General features: G+C 32.3%; 2 protein-coding genes across 3 annotated transcripts; one reads left to right on the top strand and one right to left on the bottom strand.

The window, feature by feature from the left end:
• The first annotated feature begins 7,734 nt into the window (after window positions 1-7,734).
• Window positions 7,735-12,068, top strand: LOC105362139 (facilitated trehalose transporter Tret1-like). The gene is made up of 2 exons (XM_011499490.1): window positions 7,735-7,842; window positions 10,703-12,068. The coding sequence occupies exons 1-2, from the start codon at window positions 7,785-7,787 to the stop codon at window positions 12,013-12,015; spliced, it is 1,371 nt and encodes a 456-aa protein (XP_011497792.1). The 5' UTR covers window positions 7,735-7,784; the 3' UTR covers window positions 12,016-12,068.
• An 11,549-nt stretch (window positions 12,069-23,617) lies between these two features.
• Window positions 23,618-26,575, bottom strand: LOC105362138 (trypsin). 2 transcript variants are annotated; one of them, XM_011499488.1, is made up of 7 exons: window positions 26,473-26,575; window positions 25,918-26,150; window positions 25,669-25,763; window positions 25,343-25,505; window positions 25,138-25,248; window positions 24,803-24,952; window positions 23,618-23,901 (listed from the first exon to the last, which is right to left on the bottom strand). In XM_011499488.1, the coding sequence occupies exons 1-7, from the start codon at window positions 26,534-26,536 to the stop codon at window positions 23,638-23,640; spliced, it is 1,080 nt and encodes a 359-aa protein (XP_011497790.1). In that variant the 5' UTR covers window positions 26,537-26,575; the 3' UTR covers window positions 23,618-23,637. The 2 variants fall into 2 exon arrangements, with proteins under 2 accessions (XP_011497790.1, XP_011497791.1); XM_011499489.1 differs by lacking the exon at window positions 24,803-24,952.
• Between the last annotated feature and the right edge of the window lie 841 nt (window positions 26,576-27,416).

Raw genomic sequence — 27,416 nt, 5'->3', positions numbered from 1 at the left:
ATATATAAAATAAGACAATTCTTCTTTTTGATTAAAATCGTACAAATTAAGAATCATCATATTATAGTTAAATAATACTTATAATTCAACAATTCAAACTTCATAAATAATTATTACGCAAAAATTTACCTTATTCTGCATTGATAATTTTTACTCTATAATTCGATTACACTGTGATGTAGAGATTTTCGAAAAATATACTACTGTAATATTTATTATATAAACTTATTACTAGTAATAATTTATTATAGAAAAGTATTGTATTTATTATATTGGTTTAATCTTTCCATTAATAAAATCCTTTCGTCACTAATAAATATACTTAAAAGAGATGACTTTTTAAACATTAAATGCATAAAAATAATGAAAGTTGTTCATTTCATTCATGATTGATTCGCGTAGCAAATTTATGATTTTAATACGTTGAAAATTCATCAAAATAATGTTACAAGTACTTACAATAGTCACACACACACACACACACACACACACACACACACACACACACCGACCCATTGACACGCGAATGCCAATACGAATATAAAAACGTATACACCACCATTGGATTATTTCTTTTCTTTCTAGCATCGTTAATTACGTTATTAACAGGATCAATTCCAACTAGAAACTTAAATACAATCCTAGGTAAAGTCGATCGCTTCACTTTAATTCCAGGGAAAAACCACCATTTTGAGAGCGGCAAAAAATCTCTTGTCCTTGTAAAAAAAAAAAAAAAAAAAAAAAAAAAAACTTCTTTACTAGAGAAAGATTCTTGCAACGCGAAAAAGACGGGATCTCTTTATTTCGAACAAGATGAACACTGACCCCACAGGACATCTATCCTCGCTCTAAACGGACATTCGCTCCTCGTACGGAAAGTGCGATAGCAAAAAGTCGACATGACTATTCGCCCCGAGAAATGGAAATGATTCGCAAGCATCTTCGTCCTCAACGAAGCTAAACCCGTTCTACCAGCTTGCTTTTTCTTCTTCTTTTTCCTTCTTTCCTTTCTTTCTTTCTTTCTTTCTTTCTTTCTTTTGGAATTAAAGGAAAATCATGTGTGAATCATTTTGTCTATTTGTCTCCCCAACCCCAGTGTCAGTGGCAAGTTACAAATGTAATACACCGCGGGCACTCTACACATGCTTGTACGAGATTCGAAATGGAATTTATCCTTTCAGGCCTTCTATCCTGTTTTCCTTGTGCACATGTGTAGCAGCACCTTTCACTCCTTTTCTCGCTTTCAAGCAAGAGTGAACTCGAAAGGGTACGTGTTCGACCATCAGTGACTAAATTTGCCTCGAGCCTTCGCCAAGTTTCTTCCCAACGGCTCGGCAACTTCGCATGTCACTCCGAAATATCGCATAATGCAGATATATAGCAAGTTACGTAACACGTACAATAAAAATATGATAAAGAGAAAAGAAGGAAGGGCAGAGATAAAAAAGAAAAGGCAAGATCCTTAAAAATTATCATTTTTTTTTTTTATTAAATATACGCTCATAATTATTAAAGCGCAATTACATTATTAGTGGCTTTGTAATTGTATTATATAACACAGAGATTCGAATCAAATATATATATATATATATATATATATATATATATATATATATATACATATCCAATACCAAAGGTACTCTATTAAATAAAATTGCTCACTTGTGCAATTCCATTTTTTATTTGAATTTTTTCTTTGTTTGTTGTTGTTGTTGTTGTTGTTGTTGTTGTTTTTTGTTCGTTGTTGCTTAATAATCGCAAATCTCAAATCAGCGGACGTTAAAACGACCTTCGTATTATGGAACGGGGTAGAAAAATTTATCTACACGAGTACGAGTATCGTTCGAAATATTGATTTATTGTTAAAGATAAGAAAGAGGCTATTTACCAGCATCACCGAGTACACTCATAGTTATTACTTGCGGTTCTTTTAAAAATGAAGGTATCCAGATCTGCATTAGGACAAATTCCACTAACACATAGCCACGATCCAATAAAGTGGGGTACTTTATATCGTGTAATCTTACCGTATAATCCCGTAACTATCAATTCCAGTGGTCGTAGGATCATACCCATCGACCCCTTGGCCCAAAAACGATAAATAATCCACATTGAGAAAAATACGAAATGGAAAATCGTGCGACCTTATAGAATCCATGATCGTATCGGGAGTCTGGTGGATCGATGATCGAATCCATGATCGAGCGTTTTGCTCTTTACAAAATTAATTAAACGACTCACAAGGTCCTCGTCGCTTTGCCGCTCGTCTTCGCTTTAGATAAAGGGAGGTAAAGAATCGAAAGTTTGCGCGAATCGAGCAAATACGCGATATCGATGGATTAGCAAAAAGTTTCTTAACCACAACGAAGGACAAAAGGAAAGGCCTTGAGGGAATAGAGAAATTCCGATTTCATCGTGGCTAAGAAATCTCCGAAGAGCTCGCTTTGAAATCAAATGAAAAGTAACGCCGAGATAAATCTGAATTTATTCGACTGACATTTATTCGGATTTGCATATCGAAATCGGATTTGTTTATCGAAAACCGCTACTAACACTACACGAACCTTTAACATTTTAGACAATCCCATTGGTTCAAGGGGACCATACTCACGCGACACTTGGTCTGTCTCTGTCTCACTCAATTACAACTTCATTGATCAGGCCTACGCAATCACGGTATATAAATCCTTACCTACTACCACCTAAGGTCACACTCGTCGCACTCAGTCTGCACTCGTGCTTTTTCCTCGTTAATAACCCACTGTCTCTCTGTAGCAAGCGCCATGTAGTCGATAAGCGAGGTAGATGAAAGTAATGGTTATGTGTTTGTTAGATCCTTGGGCCGTTAAGGTGATCCGATTGTCGTGGTTTCGTTGTTTCTTTTCCCTCTAAAGGAAGTATGAGCGACAGATCGAGAAATAGCAGGTGACTGCAACCCGTGTCATCTTAACGTAACTTTGGGTCGACGTCGACTTAGTCTAGCTACGAGTCGACATCGCAGTTGCCCTTCGAGCTTTCCTTGATCGCTTTATCTCCAATTGTCCTTCAATGCGGTCAAGTTTCTTTTTCTTCTTTTTTTTTTCTGTAAAAGGATTTATAATCGATTAATATTAGATTTGTAATCTTAAGCTCTCGAAAATAGCCTATCAATGTCGGAACTAATATTTTTTTATTGCCGTTCAAGGCTGACTTTAATAAAAAAAAAAAAAAAAAAAAAAAAATTTTATGTATAATATAGGGTAACTTAAGAAAGTCGCAAAAAATAATTCGCTAATCATATTAATAACGTTTATGTATGTGTATATATATATATATATATATATAATTCTATATTATTCATCCTTCCATCAACCACTCAATTTTTAATTCATCAAATTATAATTCATGTATAAAAAAAAAAAGTTGACACTGCTGCGTAAACGCAAAGTTCAAATCAACAAATAATATACAGAAAAATATGTTCTTTTACTTGCGTGAACCGCGAGAAAACCCTCGACTTATAAATTGTAGAGGAGCATACGAGCTCACCTGTCTATCATGAATTTCAACTTTTAACATAAGCAATCGTCTTTTTAAAAGTTTGTTTACTTTATTAATGTCGATTTAATAAGGTACGGCACATTTATTCAAATTTCTTCTACTTTCCCACACTTCCCAATTAATATTATACATATTATGTATAATAATTTAATCTAATATTTAGCACACCTTCACAACGATTTATTATTTATATTTTCTTAATTACACGTTGTTAATTCATTGTTGTGCACAATGTATTTCTAATTTTTTTTTTTCTTTTTTCTCCAATGTTGCATACATCTAATCTATACGTATCAATTTCATTATCGCTTAAAAATGGTAATTTATAATTTATAATTTAATATATAATTTATTTATAATTAAACCAATGCTTATCATCGAATATATCTATTGCAATATAATATTACGCAACGAATACATACTATTAAATACAGCATTTCAATGAAATGTTTCTAAATTTAATAGAAAAACAATTACATTACATTTTCCTGCAACTCTACACCTACAAAAGTCATGCGAGTGTCATAATAATAATAATTTACAACTTATGACTCGTTACACTTTAAATCTATTTGTGAAATTTTATCATTTCCTACTTCTCGTGCATTCATCGTCTCATATCTTCATCTTAATTTATTTTTTTTTTTTTTGTTTTTTTTTTTTGGTTTGTTTGTTTTTTATATCTATCTTTATATTTATTTACATAAAGATCTCTTACCTAATGGCTATCTAACTAATATACTCTGTCTCATAATTTTATTTTCCATTAGGGTAACACGACTACTCCATCTAAATGTACGAAATTTCACCATCCCCAATATGTTTGTCTGTAATGTTGGATCCCTTAGATAATAATTGTGGAATATCATTGAGATTATTATTGAGATTTTATCTTACACTATGTTAAATACCTTTCACAAGTTATAGAAAAATTATCAAATGCAACGAGTTTCCTTTTCACATAATGTGCGAAAATCCATACTTATATATAATGGGATTACTTTCTATTTGTTAAATTGTTGAATTTAATACGCCTTACTTTAATGCATTGTCCTGCACCTAAATATGATATAGAAAACTAAGAATTCGTATGAAATAGAATGGCAAGTGAAAATAAAGGAATGGAATAGACCGGTGAGCGAATTAATTGATTACATTACGCTAAAATAATTATTTTTTAGCATTCTTAAGGGCGTATAAAACGAGATGAGATTGCCATTAATAACGCGAAAAATCCAAACAGTTTTATAATATGGCATTAAGCTACTTATAAAATATATCTTCCGTATGCAATATAATGTAATTTATTTTATTTGATAATAAGTAGAACAGATTAAATTATTGCGTGACGTATTTTTCATTTTTTTTTATTACTTAATATTCGTTAAATAATACTTGAATAATTAAAAAAATTTTTATCATACGGTAATCATAGTTGATTGCATTACATTCTATCAGATTATTAAATATAGTATCGTCTGTATCTTTATTATTGCATTATTTTTTACAGTGTTGATCCAAATAGTTCATCGTAGAAAAATTATAAAAGTATAATCGAATAATTATACTTATTATAATTTTTTTTTTTTTTTTTTTTTTTTTTTTTTTTTTTTTTTTTTTTTTATTATTTTATTTATTTTAAGCTCAGTTTCTATCTCATTGAAATTATAAAATCTAATAAAATACGTAAAAATTGAAAAAATATTTACATTATAATTCTAAGAAATACGAAATCACATTTTTTTCTTTTTTTTTTTTTTTTTTTTTTTGTAAAAAGCGATAAAAAAACAAATGCCGCGTAATTATAAAAGATTTTCTTGCAATCAAAAAATTTCATCGAGTAACCATAATTGACGGCCTAATTAAAATTGCCACGCGGATACTTTCCTTTAACAGGATAACGCTCAAGAACATATATATATATCAAATATAAATCATTGTGTACGATCCTATTATTATTTGACAATACTGCAAAATAATTACTTCAATATATTTGCTTTAGCTCAAGGCAAAATACAATTAAAGAATCATAAAAAGGTGTTTTCTTAATTGCACTTCTTTATTATTTTAAACAAGTTTTAGAGTTTACAAAGGCTTTATTTAAATCCGTATTATGTGCGGGTGAAAGCTCGAACATTATATTAGTATTTAATTATAACGACTTATTGCTAGACAAATTAAGATATAAACATGATTTAATTAAACATTATATTGAAGAGAACAAAAAAAAAAAAAAAGAAAAAAAAACTATTGTCAAAATTCTCTACCAAAGCCTTTGGCTACTCCGTTGCCTACAATAGGAAATATAATTGTATCGATTTGAGATCAAATTGACAGTTTCATTATATCTCGGATATCAAATTGTCAAATAATAAAATAAATAATCCAATCAATCCAATCTATATCTTCGAATCTGCCTTACAATAAATCACTTTCTTGTTTGCATATACGTGCATAAATAAAAAGGAATTTGTTTTTAGAATTTTTATCTTAAAGAGAAAAAAAAAAAATCTAGTTCAGTTTCATATTTGTTTGTGACAATTTCTTAACGTCTTTTCTTCTGATAAATACACTTCGCCGCCATCCAAAGGAACGATTATCTCTAGACGAATAGACGACTGTGATTAGCACAAAATATATCCACTCTAAAGCTGAGACGATCAATGAAAAGTTTCATATTTTCAAATCTACAATGTCCAACATTACATGAATTTTAATAAATACAACTTAATAAATACCCAAATTATCAGGCAAAAAAATTTATTTAAGGTTTATTCGGTAATATGAAAATTACATTATTTGTAATATTTTATTGAGTCAATGCGTTCAATCTATTCTCTTCAGCAGCAACGGTACAATAATAATAATAATAATAATTAATACCTCTATAATAATAGTTACGTCTCTTTCTCTCTCTCTCTCTCTCTCTATCTCTCTCTCTCTCTCTCTTTGTGTGTGCTTGTACGCGCCCGCGGGTTAATGTGTAGTGTTGTATTTTTTTTTCTTTTCTGTAGGTGAAAATATTCTACGAAATATGAATTCTTATCGACATTTACTGTACGAACACCCGCTGATTCAATAATACAAGTGAAATTTGCAAACAAAGCAATAAAATTTAAATATATCACCACATTCTGTTTTTTCTTATTTCTTCACTGTTCTTCGGAATCAAAGCAAACTTTTTAGACAAACACATGCTCGCCGGTGCGCACACGTACAATGAAATGAAAATTGAAATTATTCATAATAAATTGTCCAAGTATTAAAATTTCAAGGAGCAGGCATCAATGATTTTCTAATCTTTCGTTGCAAATGAATTTTAACGAAAGAGGAAAATACTTTTTAGCCTTTGCCTGGGAAAGTAGGTAAATGTTAAATGTGTCAGGTGTACAATTAATGGATAACTTAAAAATATATAAAGACTACTGTAACGGTAACGGTGTAATGAATGCGACATGCCATTATTAAAGGGAAGGCAAATAATGTTTTGGCATATTTAATCGAAAATAAACTTTGTTCACAAAATTGAAAGTTTGCTCTGCGGAAAATATTATTTTACTTTTTGAACTGATTAAACATATACATGTTTGTTATTCTTCTTTATACTATTTCATATTAGAACTCAGGTTTATTTGTCGACTTATTAAAGAATCATATTGTTTATGCGTATTTGTATAAATCAGTCTAATCTGTCACAAGTAACATTTGTTTGTCTTTAATAAATATCACGTCCGTACCTTATGGATAAAAAAAAAAAAAAAAAAAAAAAAAAAAAAAAAAAAACAAGGCCTCCTGCTTGAACAACACTATATCAATAAGTGTTGAATTTAATCAAATTTATGAAAATATTTCTGTCTTATTGCAATTAATACAATGATATACTCAAATTTATTCAATTATGAATATATATTTAAAATATTTGCGTGCTCAATAAAACGAATGTTAAACGTTATATGTTACGGCAATAGAAAACCATTATAATTTATAAGTGTGGAATCACTTAACTAGAGTATTAAATATGATAGATTAATCTAACATGTAAAATTAATTGTATGATGTAATAGCAGTTTGTATTAAAGAAGGGCTTATGTAGAATGATTTATCTTATTTGAAGATCATATAACAAATATCACAAGATTTTATTTACTTATCTTATCAGCAGCTACCTTATGGTATATCTACGAAATTTGGAAAAAAATATACTCATTGTGTATGTGTAGTTGAAATTCGCTCGGCCATTTATCATGGTCTTGTCGGTAGAAAGTAAGATCATCTTTCCACAATGGTACACAGGAATCGGAGGTAGGATATATTATTTTACTGTTTTAGTTTTGTGCTCATTCGTCTCATTAATACGAAAAATTTCGAAACAAATGTGTGCAATATGTCGAAGCGATATTTCGCTCCCATCAAAATAAACTTTGCATTCATTTATGGTGATTTTGAATTATAATGAGACTATCCATTGAGTTGTGTATAAAAATGTTATTCAATAAAATTGTGTGAAAATAATAAATTTGTGAAATAATGTGCAGTGCTGAATTTAATCAATACCCATAATTATTCAATTTATCGTTAAAAATGCCTCAAAATGGCAATAACTTTGAAAACCAATTTTGAAAACCAAGCTGATTTTTTTAATGTAACAACATTTTTACATTCATTTCGCAAAATATTCTATTCATTAGATGCTATGAAAAAAAAAAAAAAAAAAAAATTAAAAAAATAAATAAAATACATCTGAATTTTTAATAGTTCCCTGTAAAACAATGTTTTTGTTTTTTGTTTTTTTTTTATTCTAATTTATTTATTTATTTATTTATTTATTTATATATTCTAATTTATTATCAGACATATTATGTGATTTTATTTTATTTTTTATATCATTATTTTATAAGTTTTTTAATTCCCATAGTATTGTTGGAGGGATAGAAATTCTAAACTGTAACAATGTATTTGTTAATAAGGCATATAATTAAAATTTTTCTCATAATTAGTCATATAAATTGCAATGCAATTGTTAGGAAAATATCTTTTAGAATTATTATGATTGTGGTGGTATATTTTAGAATAAAAAAACTTACATGAGAATAATGTAAGCAAAAAATGCTTGATATAAGCCTTGGGCTTTTTAATAAAATTTTCATAAATTAACGAGATTCATTGTATTATATTGAACAAATTAGACAAATTCAACGTATTACATACGCTCTATAAGATTATATATATATATATTTTTTTTTTTAACTCGTTTAATAACTGAAAAGTATCGAAAAAGAAAAGAATAAATAAGAGGATTTTTAAAAAGCCTTATAGCTGAAATTATGTTTGTAGAATTATAGTAAATTTTTGCTTAAAATATTCAAATTATAATCTCTTTAATCTCTTTTTCATTATAAAAAATAAATAATTTAATATATTCCGTATTGTAATAAGGAAACATGAAAAGCAATATTTTTAATTTTGAATATAAGACGATGTAACATTTTATTATAATTATTAATCAAGTATTAATAATTTCATTTAAAATTCCTTTTTTTATATTTTAAAATTTATTTTGAGGAAATTCCCTATTGATACAACGATATAATAGAATCATAAAATTTTAGATGAAAGAATGAATACACATTAATTTTACAATTCGACCTCCGCTTTATTTTTACATTGAGTTTTCTCTAACAAAAAAATTCTCTACCAGTATTCAGTAATTGGATCTTTGTAAAATAATTACATTTATTTACATTTATTATTAAAATATCATATTTACTTTGAAAAATGTTTATTAATATTTACATGATTGATCGTCATTCATAGTGACTCAAATGAATATTTTATAAAAAAAAAAAAGTTATTTAATATCAAGATATGTATTTTTTTTTGTTCTTGTTTTTTTTTTGTTTGTTAATTTTTACTTATTGTGAATGACAAAAAATACAATACATTGTATTTTTATGGTTTAAGTTTAATTTAATGGCATTTACACTTTCTATCAAATAATTATTATATTTATAATTAAATTAACAATAATTATGGCTTATTCTTTATTAAAAATAAAATGGATGACAATGATGAGATGAAAATGTCAAGAAATAATAAAAATTAAACAATGCATATTTCAGTAAATCGTATGGAATTAATTTTAAGTCATTTGCATTATGTCTTTTAACTGAAAGCTATTTTATATTTTTATAAATAGTTTTTAATGTAATTAATTGCCTCTAACTCGGAATAAATTGAGCAAACTGTCAAAATCTTTTTCGAAAACTAAATTACCTTAAATCAGAATGAATTGAAAAATAAAAATTCGAGTATCTCGACAATGATATGTTTTAACTTACGAATTGTATAATCTATATTTATAATTATATTTATAATATATCATAAAAATTAGTTTTTATTTATTCTGGAATATGCATCATTACCTAAGGGCAATCATAATACTTTTAAATACACAAGATATTGTTAGAGTAGGATAGATTTTTTTTTAATCATAACTCTAATCACATATTGAGCCACTAGTCACGTGGAGTTATTTCCATGAATTTGTAAAACTACTTAATAATAATTCATCAATACATTTCAAATATTATATTTCAATACTAATTAGTTCTGTTGTACTGGAGCAATAAAAGCATAAATTATTAATATAAAAATGCTATTCTTTTCACATTATTTATGCAGCATACGTTGAATTGTAATAATCCAAATAAAGGATTATAAATCGTTGTTGGCTAAATAAAAATATTCCCAAGCACTTCCTTAAAGCATACATTTACATATACATCTCTCATAATATATGCGTTTGTGTGGGCTATGGGCTCTCTCTCTCTCTCTCTCTCTCTCTCTCTCTCTCTCTCTCTCTCTCTCTCTGTATGTGTGAGCGCGTGAGTGCGCGAGTGCGTGAGTTCGTGTGTGGGTGTGGGTGTGGGTGGTGGCGCGTTTATACATATAAATTCAAAATGATTTCAAAATGATTAATGTCACAAAGTATTCTAAGGGACGTTTCCTGTAAGAGACGAATGCAAAATTAAAAATAGCAAAAAATAAAAGAGAAGAACGGAATGATAAAAGAGTTGGGTGGAATTGGTGGGGCATTAAAGTAAACAAAATTTTAAATCTATTTACATGGAAGCGAGACTCACCTATGCTTCTTTGCTTTCAGTAACCCTCCTGTTGCTGCAGATGGGTTTCCTGGGTGGCTGGGTCTCGCCGACCTTGGCAAGGCTCATGGCTGCTGATTCACCGATCCCATTGACCGTCGACGAAGCATCCTGGGTGGCATCGATCTTAAACTTCTGCCGATTTTTCGGCAGCATACTCGGTGCCGTCGCTGCTAATTATCTTGGCAGCAAGCGATCGATCTTCGTGAGTTTGTTCCCGATATCGGCCGGCTGGCTCATCATCTCCTTGGCTAACCAGGTGAAATGGCTCTACCTCGCACGAGTTTCCAGCGGCGTCGGCATCGGCATGGTATACAGCACGTTCCCGCTCTTCATCGGCGAGGTCTCGACACCTGAAATACGTGGAGCCCTCATATCGCTGGCAACCTGCGGCGTCCCGGTCGGCCAGCTTATAACCAGTATCGGCTCCTCCTTTCTCAGCCTCTCCACATCAGCCGTCATCTACGTGTCCATCACTCTGCCTCTCATTGCCTTATTCGTCTGGCTGCCCGAGTCGCCGCATCACCTCATCAAAATTGGCAAGCGCGAAGAGGCGAAGAAATCGATCGATTGGTATAGAGCCGGGACAGGTGTGGAGAAGGAGCTCGACGCGGTCGAGAAATTCGTAGAATCCGTTAAGAGCACGAGCTTCTTCGAGCAGCTGCGCGAACTGACCTCGGCCCCCATGAGAAAAGCTCTTTTCCAAGTAATCGCGCTCTTTACGTTTATGCAGATAAGCGGCGTTAACAGCGTATTGTTCTACATGGAGACGATCTTAACCCACGCCAAGGTCACCGTCATCGAGCCATTTCTCATATTTATCTACGTGAACGTGGCCGGCATCTTTGCCGCGGCTCTCTCGATTCTACTCATCGATACTTGCGGCCGTAGATTTTTATTAATGGTCTCGAGCTCGGGTGTTGGCCTCTCCATGATCGGCATGACATGCCACTTTTTACTAATGGACACGTATAGGAATGTGCCGAGCTTGCAGTTCATTCCCATCGCCTCGATGTTCCTCTTTGTGACGTCATTTTACGTGGGCTTGTTCCCGGTGCCGAACGCCATATTGAGTGAATTGTTTCCCGCTAATATAAAATGTGTGGCGGCCAGTGTTGCCGGTCTGACTGGAGCGATGATGGCATTTTTGTCAACAAAGACTTATCAGCCGTTGATAGATCTGATGGGCGAAGCCTACGTCTTTATGATTTATGCGATATGTGCGATTCTCGTGATACCGTTCAGTTTGTTTATAATGTCGGAAACAAAAGGGAAAAGCTTACAACAGATACAAGACGAACTTACGAGAAAGTGATTTGCGTGTAATAATAATACATGTTTTTTCTTCTCTTTTTTTTTTTTTATTTATTTATATATAAATGCATTTGCAGTGTTAGTCATTATGAGTAATTTTAAATGTTGTCAATGTTTGCACAGTTTGTAAATCAATTGTATATTATTCGATATTGTAAAAACTTATTTAACTCACTGTGTAAATTTATGAATTATGTTGACTTACTCAATAAATGTGAATGTATATGGCTCTCTAGATACAAACCAACTTTACGTGTAATAACAATTTTATCTCATTTTTCCATTAAAAACCCTAGCAAATCAATATGAAAATCATATGACAAGCTTTCTGACAAATTTCAATTTTCGTATATGTACATGTAGCTTCTGAATTTTATCTTGTAATATCTAATGACAGTTTATTGTTTTCTTAACTTTCTTATCGGTTAAAATCACGATGTTATGTTAAAGAAAGTCATTTGATTTTTAGCGGTGGTGATTTTTTTTTTTTTTTTTTTTTTTTTATTCACCATTTTGGCGGAAACTAATAAACGATTTATACAATATAGAGTCTCGTTTGCCAGACTTTAATCAATATTTTACGATAACTAACTTTAAATTCGGATGTTACAATTTTTTTCTTTTCTTCACACTCTGTTAGTGATAATATTGCAAATTATTGTTCCACTCTTGCATTTAACTTTATATATATAAAGTTAATATAACTTTATAATAATATTCAAATGAAAATACTTTAAATTACTTCCTTAGTATCTTGTGAGATACTTGGAATTTCAATTAAAATTTTCCTATGCACAGAAAATGTCTGTAGTTAATGCAAGTTCACAAAGTCATTACGATGACATTAAAGTGTAAATAAAATATTCAATACAAAAAAATGCATAATTGACGTTGAATATATATATATATATATATATATATATATATATATATATATATTATGCATTTTTTTGTATTGAATATTTTATATATATATATATATATATATATACATTCTCACTTGCGATAATATTTTCGTTATTAATTTTTGTCAAACTCCTGCTGTTCTCTCTATTTGGGTAAGACAAACGATACGTTCAAACAGACGCGAATCAGAATATATAATCACCGCCTGACAGAACGTCGCACTTTGCTTTTAAATAAACAAACATCGAATCGTTTTTCGTCGTTTCACATCTTCTATTCCAAGACATTTAAATATCTTGGAAATAATTTATTTACTTCGCAACATACAATTCGACATTTTAAAAATAATACAAACTATAACTGGATAAGTATATATACAGATATATACATACATACATATACAAGTATTTTTTTATGAGAAACTCATTGTCATCAATCCGATTGATTAATAATTTCTACCTTTGTTATTTTAAATTTTTAACAGATACACGATTCACGGTTATTTTAATTTATATCGAATAATTCACAAATTGGAGGCTATAACGCGACAAAACTAGTAAATGAAGAATTAAAAAACAAACTCGGATTTCTTAATTATAATATCATGTACGTTTAATATTGGCTTAAATTACTTTAGTAAATAGTAATCATATGTTGTGTTTAAACAAAATTCTCTAGATATGGAAGAACTCATTGTTATGTATAAATACAAACTTATCTCTCGCTAATGCTTAAAACTTAAGTTAAATTAAGTAAATTATATTTCTAATTATAAAGCTCCGTGGTGCATGTCAATAAATCCATGGTACGTGTCTCAAATTAAACCCTAATGATAAGATAAATAAGTATTACTTATAATTAACATTTATAATAGAAATAAAATGATTAGCAGTAACATTATAGAACGCAAGTACTTAGAAATATATTTTTATATTGTGTACGTGCGTGCCTGCACGCGCTCATCCTCCCACGCATTTGTATATACATTTTTTTTTTTTTTTTTTTTTTTTTTTTGGTTTGTTTTTTGTTTCATTTAATGCTAGATTGATGCTATTTATACTAGTAAATCCAAGGAATTTGGTGCTTTTAAATTAGTTATGAAGGTTTGCTTTAACGTTGAAGAATGCATTGGAATTCAATTTCTATTGTTTCTTAGAATCATTACTAGTAAGGCTGTGTACATAAATTTTAATTAGCTTAGAATAAAGATAGGTGAGCGAAAGTGAACCGTCCGACATTAATAATCACTGTCATTCGTTCATGCTACCATCAACGACACATTTTCTATAATGCACAGCACATAAATGCAGTGTCGTGGCAAATCAATTCCTCCTACAACTCTTGTTTTGTTTTATTTGTACCGCCTTTTCCCTTCCCGCCACCACTCGCACAACTACTGCTTTCCGTAAGTTTCATGAAAGCGTCTAGATGACTTGAATCGATCATTTGAACTTATCGTTCTCCTTACAACGCACTTCGTTAACAATGTGGTGAAAATTTTTTTTTTTTTTTTTTTCATTGCAAATTCAATTTGCCAGCTTTAGACTGGCACTACATTACTTTTTCTCTCTTTCTTTTTCACGTACTATATTCTATTTATGCGCATATGAAATAATATGCCTACGTAAAAGCTGTATTTTTTCACATTACAATATGAATAAAGTAATATTTATGTGAAAAATATGATAATATAATTGGTAGTATTGCATTACAGATTTATATCAGTTGTCTCATTATTATGTGGTGCATACACTTATCGGCTTTGGTTAATGAATGGAGAAAAATTTATTTAAAATGCCCATTATATCATTACGCGCTGTTAGATATTTCTGAACATATGCGTCTATGTGATTATGATCTTTTACGGCAGCGCTCGCAATAATATTTTTCAGGCATATTATTGATGATGTTTGTTCGTATTTCATTATGAACAACCTGTTACAACCTCTTCCTCTATTTGATCACGGAGTATATAGAACAACATCACATCGCATAAATATATTGTGAAATTGAATATATATGCACGATATTGGATTATCACTTGTGCATAAACTTATTGTGATGTGGTATGAAACGATCAACGCTTGTGCTACGTACTCAAGCGCATCGCCAGGAATCTTACCTCATAATTATTATTAATAATTATTATAATGATCGAGCCTTTTCTTAATTTATTACAAATTATTATATTTCACGGATCAATAATTGAAAAGTGAATAGTTGAGAAAAGCTCCTCTTGCAAATGTCAATTAAATTCGACCGATTTAGTATGCTTTTCATAAAGTGCTGATAAATACTGATCCGATACATAATAAATATTAATATTTTTCACATCGATGGCCAGTTTACCATACCATACCCGTCTACCATCCACGCGCATACACATCTGTCGTGTGTGTATTTAGAGGCGAATGAGCGACAGATACATGCGTGTATCGAAAGCGAAGGCTAGGAGTTCATATTCGGACCTTCGCTGTAAAATGGTTAAGCTGATAAGAAGGGATTTTCAATGTATGTGGCAATTTTCACGTATGTGACGTGACGTGGATTATTGAACAGTCCTGTTTCTTTTGCATTGAAATTGAAATCGCTATTGAATGGCTTGTGAATGGCTTGTGAATGGCTTGTGAATGTTGAATTTGAATAGCACCGCAAAGCCTTGTGATTTCGTGGCACAAACGTCAGTCGTATTTAAAATGCAATCACTTGCGTTGAAATAATGTAATGCATAAATGTTTGAATGTTGATCGATATGCCTAGATACTAGATAGTTTAAATTATAGGGAATCGAGGTATTTCTTTCTGAGAACAACGTGTAAAATTATTGATCGGAAATAAAAGGCAGTGGCACGCCACGTTTTCATTGAATGGGAAGTTGTTGTTTTTGTTTTTGTTTTTTTTTTTTTTTTCATTACATCATTAACTCTAACAACATTTAAAAACTGCATTCACAAAGCGCAGCAAACGTTTTGAAATAAAAAAAAAAAAAAAGAGTTGAAGAGCGTTACGCTGTGTATTAACAAACACGTAATAATTATCTATTGAGATGAAAAATGTCTCTTAATTTTACGACGTAACAGACACCGAGTAAATAGAATAAAATCTCATGTTAATAAAAGAAAGTCTTAACATTTGGTTATTGTTGCATCGAATATTGGCGTAGTAAAAATCTATTGGTCAGTAGTAATGAGATAAGCAATAGTTGGCTACACCTCGCAATTAGACTTACGAGCCAAGGGATTAACGATATTAAGATTATTAACGACAAAACGTGCTTTCTCCATCATTATTTCACATTATATTCCTGTCAAAATATATATTACCTCCAACCTTCTCAATTATTAATATGATTATGATGACGACGATGATGACGATGATGACGATGATGACGACGACGACCATGACCACGATGACGATGATGATGATTATTATTGTTATTATTATTATTATTATTATTATTATTATTATTATTATTATTATTATAGATACAGGTCTTCTGCGAGTGTCAACATTCAACTTTTTATCCCATATATTCATATTTATTTTATCTCTTATTTAGCGAGTAATGAATTTAATGGAAAAACTTATTAGCATAAATTATATGTATAAATATCAGATTAATCATATAAATGAATTTTATCACTTATGTAATCGTACATTGGGGCTTCGCTACGATTGGCCAAATTTCTTTTCCCTTTAAACCTGGGAAAAATTAATACATTCTTTATTAAGTGCTGCGTTTATTGAAAATAAAAATATATTGGCATCGAGCGTAACGCATGAATGTGCCAATTCAGCCCATCTATTCGAGTAAGAAAGGATTACGAAAAGTGAAAAACGAGTTACCGTAAAAAATAATTCGCTCGTTTAATTTCGCTGCTTTAGACGTACTAACACCGGACTCTTATTAAGTTACTTACCACGTTTAACTGACCTATTACCGTCATACTCCCTTCTTTTTTCCTTCTTTTAGCCTTTCTCATTTACTCACTCTCATTCTCCCATTTTTTCTCTTCTATGTTTCTTCGTCTCCGCCTCTCGTTACTTCCCACTCCTCTCCCTCTCTCCCTCTGCCATATTACTGTCATTGTCACTTCTTTGCAATAATCGCTAACTGCTTACCGTTGTCCCCGTCTACATCTTCGCACTTGCTGCTCCTACTATTTCTTACATTAAACGTAAACATAATCATAATGATGATAACGATAACAATAACATTAACAATCACAACGACAACAACAACATACATAACCAGAATAATAATAATAATGATAATAATAATAATAATAATAATAATAATAATGATGATGATGATGATGATTATTATTATTATTATTATTATTATTATTATTATTACTAACAATGGCATTTGATTAATGAAACATTATTAATAATATTTTTAACGTTGATTTTCATAATTATGCTAAAGAAATACCAACGGTAAAATATTCAACCAAATATTCAACCAAATATTATTTTTTATTTTTTATTTTTTTTATTTATGAATTTTAAAAATTCTATTATATTAGCATATTGAGCGAGCTAATTTATTCCCGTTTATTCTGTATATTTTCAATATTGGAGGTAAAAAATTTCACGCATATCGATAAAACAAAATCAAAAGATTATGAAAATATTATACAATTGTAATTATTCACTTTTAACGCTATTATATTATCTCTGTATAATTCGCTTAATATATTTTAAAATATATTTTAATGAATGAAAGTTGAAAATATTGTGTATGACGGGACGATTGATATCAATTACATATTAAATAAAAGCATTTAATATTATTGGAGGATTTATTAGAGGAATTGTATTAAGAAATTTGATGATATTAACAGAGATATTAACATAAAATTTGAGAGAAATTTTTTATTCGTATCAAAAATTTCTTCACTAATTATGGTGCCTTAATTTAATTATATTGCGTCACCATTGCCACAATCCTTATGACTTTTAAGATTCGTGTATTTAGAAAATTCAAAGCCAGATAATTAAAAACATTCTTTCCACTAGCATGATATTACCTTTTCATTTAAGAAAGCAAATTAAATATTTCATAATTACTTTAGCTCCTCGAGATTATATTCAAAATAGATACAGCCGTCAAAGAAAATAGAAGTAATGGCGACATGAAATGAAGGTAAAAAATACTGCTTTCACGTTAATTACGTTGATAGTAAAACTGTATTAGCATTATTACCCGCGACGTCGTTTCATTATGCGTAGCAATAAGCATTCATACAAATAAATGAAGATAACGACGGGGAAATATATTTCCATGACGGTTAGTTTCAAAATCGGTAATATTACCGCCTTTATTTCTTCATTAACATATTGCATTTCACTATGTTTTTTCTGGTGAAATATGAAATTTCAATTTGCATTGATATAAAAATGTTTTACTAAAATGCTAATAATTATTTTACAACTAAAATTACAACGAATTTATTATAAGTCGTAATATAATTTTTATATTTTAAGGCACTTATAACATAATTAGCTAACAATAAAACTTAACCATATCTTTTCTATAACCGTCCATTAGTGCCTATTTATATTTTAAATGTATAAACATCTTCTTTTTTTTTAATTTATCATACGCTGTTGACTGTAAATCTTTTACAAATTATTTCAACGTTATATATGCGCGTGTATGCGTGCGTGCGCGTGTGTGTAGAAAAAATGGAGATGTGTATTAATGAATATAATGTGAAAATTAATAAAAAATTATGTGTATGTATGAATCTACTTTTTCTATTATAAAATATATGTTTTACCATGATAAAAAGATTATTCTTGTGGAAAAAAAATAACACGAAAAAAAAACCTCGTGTTTAGCTGTTATGTAATTGTACTACTTGATTAAAAATGATTGAGAGCCACGTGATTCTTCGAGTTTTCGGTCTAAATATCATTAAAACTAATTAACATAAACCTTATGATTGCTCAAAGAGATAAGCATTAAACTTACTTATTAGGCAAAAAATACAATATATTGCCTATATTGCAAACGACATTACACACACATATGTATAAAAACAAAACAAAAAAACAAAACAAAAAAAAAAAAAATAAAAACAAAAAAACAAAAAAAAAAACAAAAAAAAAACAGCGTGCGCGTGTTTCCGTATGGCTGTAGGCATCGATGTGTCGGTGTGTTAAGAAATTTATTTTTAAAATCGATATAAAGATGCCTTGTATTGAAATGATTGTGGAAAATTATAATTTATGATGTTAAACAAAGCATTTATTGTATAACTAAGATTAAGCGGAGTAGCATTTGAAAATAGACTACGTAATTTTGCATCGTAAAGCAAAACAGCGATATTTCAAATATAAAAACAAACTATAATCTTATTCACTTTTTTTTCACAGATTCAATATTCTTTCGATCAGACAATATCGCTATTCATGAGAAATGTATATAATCTAATTGAAAGTCCAGGGATATGAAGCATTACTGTAATTTCAATGAGGTCGGCATAAAGCCTGGCAAAATGGCGAGGAACAAGTGTAGCCATAGCCGTAAGCAAGTCTTGCTGTTTAGGAGCAAAGTAAATATGTACGTGTGCGCTGCTTGTATTAGATGAGTGAGAAGGACAGAGGCATAGATTATCTAGATTACACATTGGATTGAGGGTGCGTGTGTGTGAGCGACCGATGCACGAGTAAAAGGGAGTAAACTCCTGCTCCCCTGACATCAGACGCATCGTCGATCGTGGCTGTTGGGCGTGTTGCCCGTAATAAAGGCGCCCAATCGTTAAAATGTTTCATTACAAATGTAAAAAGTTCTTTTACGGTTAAAAGACATTGAATGTTGGCTTCAACATATTCAAATGAATTTTGAAAGATTCATTGAGGCTAAGGTAAAGTGATCTCTCGCCTCTACTGTATTAATCCATGAAAATTGATCACGATAAAACATGAAGTACTATTGAAAGTATTAGAAGATGAATGCTTCACTTAACAATCTCATAATATGTAATTAATTGTCAATATGCTGAGATTGAGTGTGTGATATTAATAATTGGATTTAACAAACTAATCAAATGAATCAAATGATTGTGCACATCACATGTTCAATTATAAACTCGATAGGAATTATCGCTTGTTTATTTAAACGGTAATTTATACTTTTTTATGCTTTATCTTGAAATTACATCGGCACTAGCCAATATGCAATAGATAAACTACATCGATATGATAATCGTCTGATCGAATGTAATAATACGATAAAGGATGGCCAATAATTCTTTTAGAACAATCTAGTCCGATATTTATAAAATTGTTTATAGTTGAAATTTGCTTCGACACAAAGCAAAGTGCTAAGCTAAGCGATTCAATGAACCATAATATTCCTATGGACATAATATTGTTATGCGTAAACCGAGCCGGAACTCAACCATTTGGAGGATATTTATCGTCGCGATAGTTCATTTTATTTTATAAACTATTTCTTCCGTTTTTTCGAGTGAAAGTAAAGTGCCATATTCTTTTATAATTTATTGTTTATATAATGATATTATCACAATAGGGTATAACACGGTATCTTGCGCGCACACATTAAAATATCCTTATTCGGAATAAATATTTTATTTCACTACTACGCGAAGCTATTGTAACTTTATGCGTTAAATAATTAAAAGCAATCGTCATGCGGGATACTTTATAAAGAGTTCGTAATGATAATGTACGGACGCTTACTCGACGCCTCGTTCTCGTTCACTTATACATTTTTACAAGCCGTAACTCTGTAATACCGTATTGGCCATACGTGAATTAGCTATATTTAAAAGTAGGAGACAACGATGACATAATAATAGACGAAAATATGATTGGACGTGCATATGGCGACTACGTACAAGAACTAAGTGACTAATGGTTGGGATTTAAGGGGTACAGTTGCCGTGGCCAAGAAATAATGACTTCGCTTACGGTAAGTAATTGGATATCGGTAGTTGACGAAAAGTTAGGAGATCGAGAGGTGAAAACATTATTACGCCCGTAAATGTAAATCGCGTCTTGATGGTATCGACGAGTCATTAAATTATCGAATGATAATACGATAATTAATATCTTAGACGAATAGCTATTTATAGCTTTAAAGCGGTTAAATGATTCAATCGATAGTGCCAATTGCCAGTCGTGCCTTGCAATGCGCAATTGAACCAAACATTTCAAGTTTAAATTAAGACAGAGATAGAGAGAGAGAGAGAGAGAAAGAGAGAGAGAGAGAGAGAGAGAGAGAAACAAGTCATTGAATAATTTGTCACAAAACCTTGCATAAGTAGAGTTTTCGTATATTTTTTTTTTTTATATATTTATCATTCGTTTCGTCCCATTTCCGCAAAATCGTATGCTTCATGTGCTATGTGCTAGCCGATGAATAACGACGTCACCATTAAATTATTCGTAAGATTGTAGACATTGGGATTTTTATCTTTCATTCGAAAACACGAAATACGTAAAATTACTCGAATCCTAAATTGAAGAGTAGTGTACATAGTGCCCGGTAGTCAAATCGTGAAATAAATAATGAAAATTAAAAAGTTTCGCGCGGTTCTAAATTTGAAGACAAGAACAAATTTGTACAATCAATTGAAAAACGTTGTTTCGCTTTAAACTCGAAAATTTCCGCCTTGTTCGGGGAATAAAAATTAGTGTAAATAAGAAAGGAAATTTGAGTGCCCGGTCTCTTTTGAAAAAGAACAGAGAGAGAGAGAGAGAGAGAGAGAGAGAGAGAAAGAGAGAGAGAGAAAGAGAGAGAGAGAGAAAAGGTAAAGGCGATAAACTAAAGTCCATTAGGTGCAGACGGGTAAAACGTATTCGATAGTAAGACTCGATCTCTCGTCCTTTTCCACGTAATAGCCATGAATGCAGGGTAAAAGTTCTCACGGTGTATAGATATCATCCACCCATCGTATTGGCGAACGAAACGACGAGCAAGCCTAGGGAGTAAAGCGAGGGAGACGAAATAAATAAGGAGAGACTAAAGGGCAAATATAGTAGTCGGAGAGTGGCTTTAATTAGCAAAAGGTTTCGCTAGAAAAACACGTACAAGTTCGTGTAATGTGCGTACGATCGAATAATTTTCTTATATAAATGTATATCTAGACGACTAAATAGTTGTGAATCCTTGAATCTGCTCTGTTCAAATTTTTATAACGACGAGCTAACGCGTTGCTGGTCGAGAAGCGAAGAAATGTAAAAGAAGCAGAAGAAGCAGAAGACGAGGAAGAAGAAGAATAATAAGAAGAAGAGAAATAAGAAGAAACCGTACTAAGTATTGAGAATAAAAAATCGATATTAATGAAGTAATCGGGGGAATTATCCGTTGCTCCTCCCCCACTCTCACCCACTCGTCGATATCGCTAAATTTATAATCTTCAACCTGGTTAAGATTGAGAATTTCGTATAATTACATCATAATAGTAATAGTCGGTGAGTCGGAGTGAATTCTTACAGGTTTCCACAAATGTTTTTCGTAAAATCTCGGCAAAGAAAGTACAAGAGGTAATTAAAGGATTTTAGCCGTTTGACGAAGTTTTAAAACTAAAGAGAATGTAATTAAATCAGCTTTATCTTTCCAGTCTTCAAAGATTCATGGATAATTCATTCGCTTAGCTTTTGGAAAGTTTAACTCGAAAGATCTTAATTAGTCATTGTTACAGTGCTCGATAATAGAAGGAGCCGTAAGGCAAAAGCAATAAGACACGTAATTAAATATATTATTGTTAATTGTTAGGTTCGTTTAGCCGCCAATGGAGCCGTAAAATTTTCACAAAAAAAAATCTTCATTCCCTAATCTTCTCGTAATAACATTTAATGTTTTTCTTCTTTTTCTCATTCCTTTCCGCTTTTCTTCTCTCCTTCTTTTTTTTTCCTTTTTTCCTCCTTCTCTCTTTGTCTTTATTGATTTTCAGCGCCAAATGTACGTAAGAGAGTAGACTCGTCTCTAACATTCTCGTTGCATTAACATTCGAATGGCGTAAAGCCCAAAGCCACGGAGTGATATCAAAAAGCTCTCTCCCGTAAGATCAAAGGACCCTTAAATTCCTGTTACTCGTCTCGGATGGTAATACCTACGCGGTGTTCCAACCTTGCCATGAAAAGTTAAAGTCCTAAGAATGTTCGGCAATGTTAATTTTATTTTACAATATTTCCTACGAAGCACGTATTAGATTACGGTATCCCTAAAACTTCGTGCTGTAACCTTTTGTAGCTTCGGTGCTTAAGTACATATTTTACAATTCTCTCGAATACTCCCTGTATTATATTGTAATACCACAAAATATATGAGATTTATATAAGAAAGCACTTGGTTATCCACTTTAATATAAAAATATTAATCACTGCGTAAAAAAAAAAAAAAAAAAAAAAAAAAAAAAAAAAAAGAGCGAAAAGACGGTTAAAATTCTAATATTTACAATATAAAAGCTGCACTTTACATTAAGAATCGAGTAGCTTGGAAGCGCTGTAACGTCGCGAACGAAGCCTAAGCCAATCCGATATATTAAATGCCGTTGATAGGAGCTGCTAAGGCAGGCATGCGTTATCAAGGATATAAGCATTTGTAAATAAGAAAAAAAAAAATCGACGTTGCGGCGCCTTAAGCCATAAGGTACTTTATTTATCGTTCAAGAGGTATGGATAAACACGACGTAACTGGATGCTAGATAGTTGAAAGCTCGTAGAGAAGGTGGAGTAGTTAGTTGGCCTCGGCGTGGAGGGCCCGGAGAACAATGGCTATTAGTCCAAAAAGAGGTGACGAGAGCGACGAGGAAGCGGAGGCTCGGCTGATGGGATTCGAACTAACGAAACTTTGCGTTAGATTCACGTGCTGCTTAATCCAGAATGCGTAGAACTTCACGTCGGAGTACAATCCGGGTAACCGTGGCCAGGCGCACCCTTCGCCCCCGGAAACTACGCCCGTCAGAAATCCCTGACATAGCAGACCACCGCCTGAGTCGCCCTATGACATTCAGAGCATACGAGCATGTAAATAAATTTCTAAGGAATAAATTGGAAATTGCATGAAAAACTCGGCACGGCACTTTCGACCGCTGGCCTTTAATGACCTTTAATCGTTTAATGCCAAATATGTCGATCTGATGTTATGGGAGTGCGTGTGACAAGATTTTTCGCCTGAGCTGTGAAGATGAGCGATGTGATTATTGATTTGACGTTGAATACGAGAGACATTGGAATATCTGAAGGTTATTGGATAATTTTCATGATAATATTTAATGCATTGGTCGAGCTTTTGCCATTTGCCCGTCCATTTCAATATAATAAAAGTACATGTAAATGTGATTATCACGGGCCTAGATTATTGCGAGGCTAGACTATTTATCGTGTGATAAAGCAATAAAAACATATACAATTGATTATCACTGTGCACTATTATGATAAATAGTTAGAAATAGTTAATAGTTGAAAGCGCAACTAATTAGCACAAACGCGTGCAAAAATTATATTAAAAAGCGTTTAATAAAAAAAAAAACTTTGCAATAAACGATTAGTTCGTGTGACAAAGTCTGATTAGTTGAAGCACTTATTATTAATTACCACCAACAAACATTACGTCAAAGTAGGTAAAATGAAGAAAAAAAAAAGAAAAAAAAAGAAAAGAAAACACACACATAATTTATATAAGTACGTGTCGCTAAGAAATTCGATACTTTAATTATCTGCTAAACGTTAAGATATCGACAAAGGTATTATCGTTATAAGTATTATTCTAAATGAATTTTTCCATTTCATTTCAAATATCATCATGACATGTTTATCATAATAATGTCTAATTACCAGGATACGACAAAGAATTTGCCAAAGCTGTATTATCGTTTTCTAAGTACAGAAGCCTAATGTACCTGGCAAGCATCTCGACCGCCTTCAAGATATCCAGCGCACAGCATACCCGCGGGTACCTTTGTATAATTTACGAGGAGCTTCCGGCATAGACGAACGGGCATCATTGGAATATCAATATACATTAAATAACTACTGGCAACATTCTCTTCCTAAATAAACAACAATAAGGTATGATACTTAGTACAATTAATAATAGATGGCATTTCTAGATAAGATAGTGACGCCAACACGCGCGTAATAGATAGAAAGAGAGAGAGAGAGAGAGAGAGAGAGAGAGACAGAGAGATTGAATAAAAGTAAATTTAACACGTTCGTGTAAGAACAAAAAACTCACGTATTTTTTATATCCCCATCCAGATACTTGACACGTTGTACTTGGTTTCGTTGATGTAGAAGCCACAGTGATAGGTCTCACGTACATATCAAACGTTAATGGCTTGCTCAACTAAAATCAGTGCACAGCAATTTCATAAATAATTATAGCGTCGCTTATTCTTTACAGAAGCTTTGAATTGAGAGTGAAAATTTACGTTACGGACCTGCAACAGGGCCACGTCATTTTCCAACGTTTCGACATTAAAGTGCGGGTGCACTATGATCTTTCTGACGTAGCTCCATTGTCGAGCGTAATTTGTGTTTTTCAGCACAATTTCTCCAGCGACTACTGTTATCGTATAGGGCTCCAGTACTTTCTTCACATTACTGAAAGACAGTTCCTGTCTATTAATGAGATGGCTAATGCTAAAGTGCGCTTAAGCCCAATGACGATATAACGGGCTAACGATATCAACATCATTCGATTAATAGTCCGAATCGTATTAATTAATAATTATTACTTAAGATTATTAATTCATAATCGACTTACTTTGACATGCAATGACCAGCCGTAAGAATCCATTCGGCTGTCAATATACTGCCGCCACAAAAATGCGATTGTGAATATCTTCTCCTCAACGACACCTTAATTGGTTCATAAATGGGGGGAGGGCAGGGGCAGGGGCAGGGGGAGGGGGGGGTTTGTTTTTTTAATTCGTTACATACAACGCGTAATTAATACAACGCAAATCGATATAATAAGATGGATACAATCATATAATCTAATCGCGTCTCTTACTTGCTGTGGAAATTGGCCGAGGACGGCTTTCGTTCCGTTTACGATTCGACGACGCAATTTCTTCAACACTTTCTCCGTGACGGTACTCGTCCTCGCCTCGACACTATTAGCACTCGCAGTACTTGTTGTCTGACCGATAAGTTGATTCGCCTCCGCTTCGTTCCCAACCAAATCGTATAAGTCATTTGCCAAGTCCTTGGTCCCAATTGTCAACGTATCCGCGCTACTTTCTCCTTCGAACGCAAAAGACTATCGTTTACAAATTTAATAATAAAAGATACGACCCAAGATCCAATATTATTAGAAAATTGGGCAATATTTTATAGACTTTATTGTACTTTGTTCGAACGATTGGCCCTTACGAATAATCGAGATATTCGTCACTAAGGACGATTTACCAAATCGAGCTCACCTCGCGATCTAATACCACCAGTCACGCTCCTTCAATTTAAACTTTATAACTGTCGCTTTTACCTTACGTCGGACACTTCCGTGCGACCGCATGAACCAATTTCTTCGGAATGAAAAGAAAATTTGATATCACAATCTACTAACCTTCGATGGAATTTAACGAATGCAACGACAACGTGCAGAGAATCAATAATTCTCGTTGCCACATTGCGGATCGATACGCTCGCGGCTAATATGCAACAACCTTCTGAACAACAATGCTCGACAATTTTCTGGCGCTTATCTCCCCGCGCTTATCTGATATTTCATATTAATCGATAATCAAGATACATGCACACCATTATCTCGCTTCTCATAAAATACATATTTTTATTTTCTGCAGCATTTTTTACTCGGCATTGAACCAATTGCATCACACATGTGAAAAGACAATCGTCGGCCCAGCGGGGCAATCCCGTCGCATTAAAGTGTCGCCACGATAAGGAACGATTTGACAACGAGTGAAATGTTCCTCGAAACGACGCGATAAGTCGCATCAAAGCAGCGCGACTTATGCAATCGTCGTCGCATCGATCGTTAAAACGTCGGCGAACGATAAGACGCGATGACGCGGGAACTTCCCAGTCGAGTACCGATCGAGGCGACAAAATCGAAGAGGTGCGCCCGACGTCCGAACCTCCTCCGCCAATTAAAGCGAATTAATAATCGGGGATCGCCGTGTCGGAGCGAGGGACCGCGCGTCCCTCAAGTGCCGACGCGATGCCGACGAGATAACGCGATTAGGAGCGAGTAGAAGCGAGCGGTAGCTGGACTCTCTCTCTCTCTCTCTCGGCTATCACGGTTCGCGCGGTCGGCGACCCCCGCCCGACGAGCCAAACCAATGTGTTTAAAGCCAGACGCGTTCCCGATTCCCGAAGGTTTAGTGATGCTGGACCACGCGTGCTCTCCCTTTCATCGTTTTATTTATTTATTTTATTTTTTTTTTTCTTTCATTTTCTTTCTCCATTTTTTCTCTTCGTGCTTTTCAACGGACGAGCGCCGAATACAGATCCAAGTCCGGTATGGCGCTTTGGAGGGAATGCCGAGAT

The sequence above is a fragment of the Ceratosolen solmsi genome, unplaced genomic scaffold (genome assembly GCF_000503995.2).
Source record: "Ceratosolen solmsi marchali unplaced genomic scaffold, CerSol_1.0 scaffold35, whole genome shotgun sequence".
NCBI lineage: Eukaryota > Metazoa > Arthropoda > Insecta > Hymenoptera > Agaonidae > Ceratosolen > Ceratosolen solmsi.
Note: the sequence above shows the minus strand (reverse complement) of the source record. Positions and strands in the feature narration are given on the sequence as shown.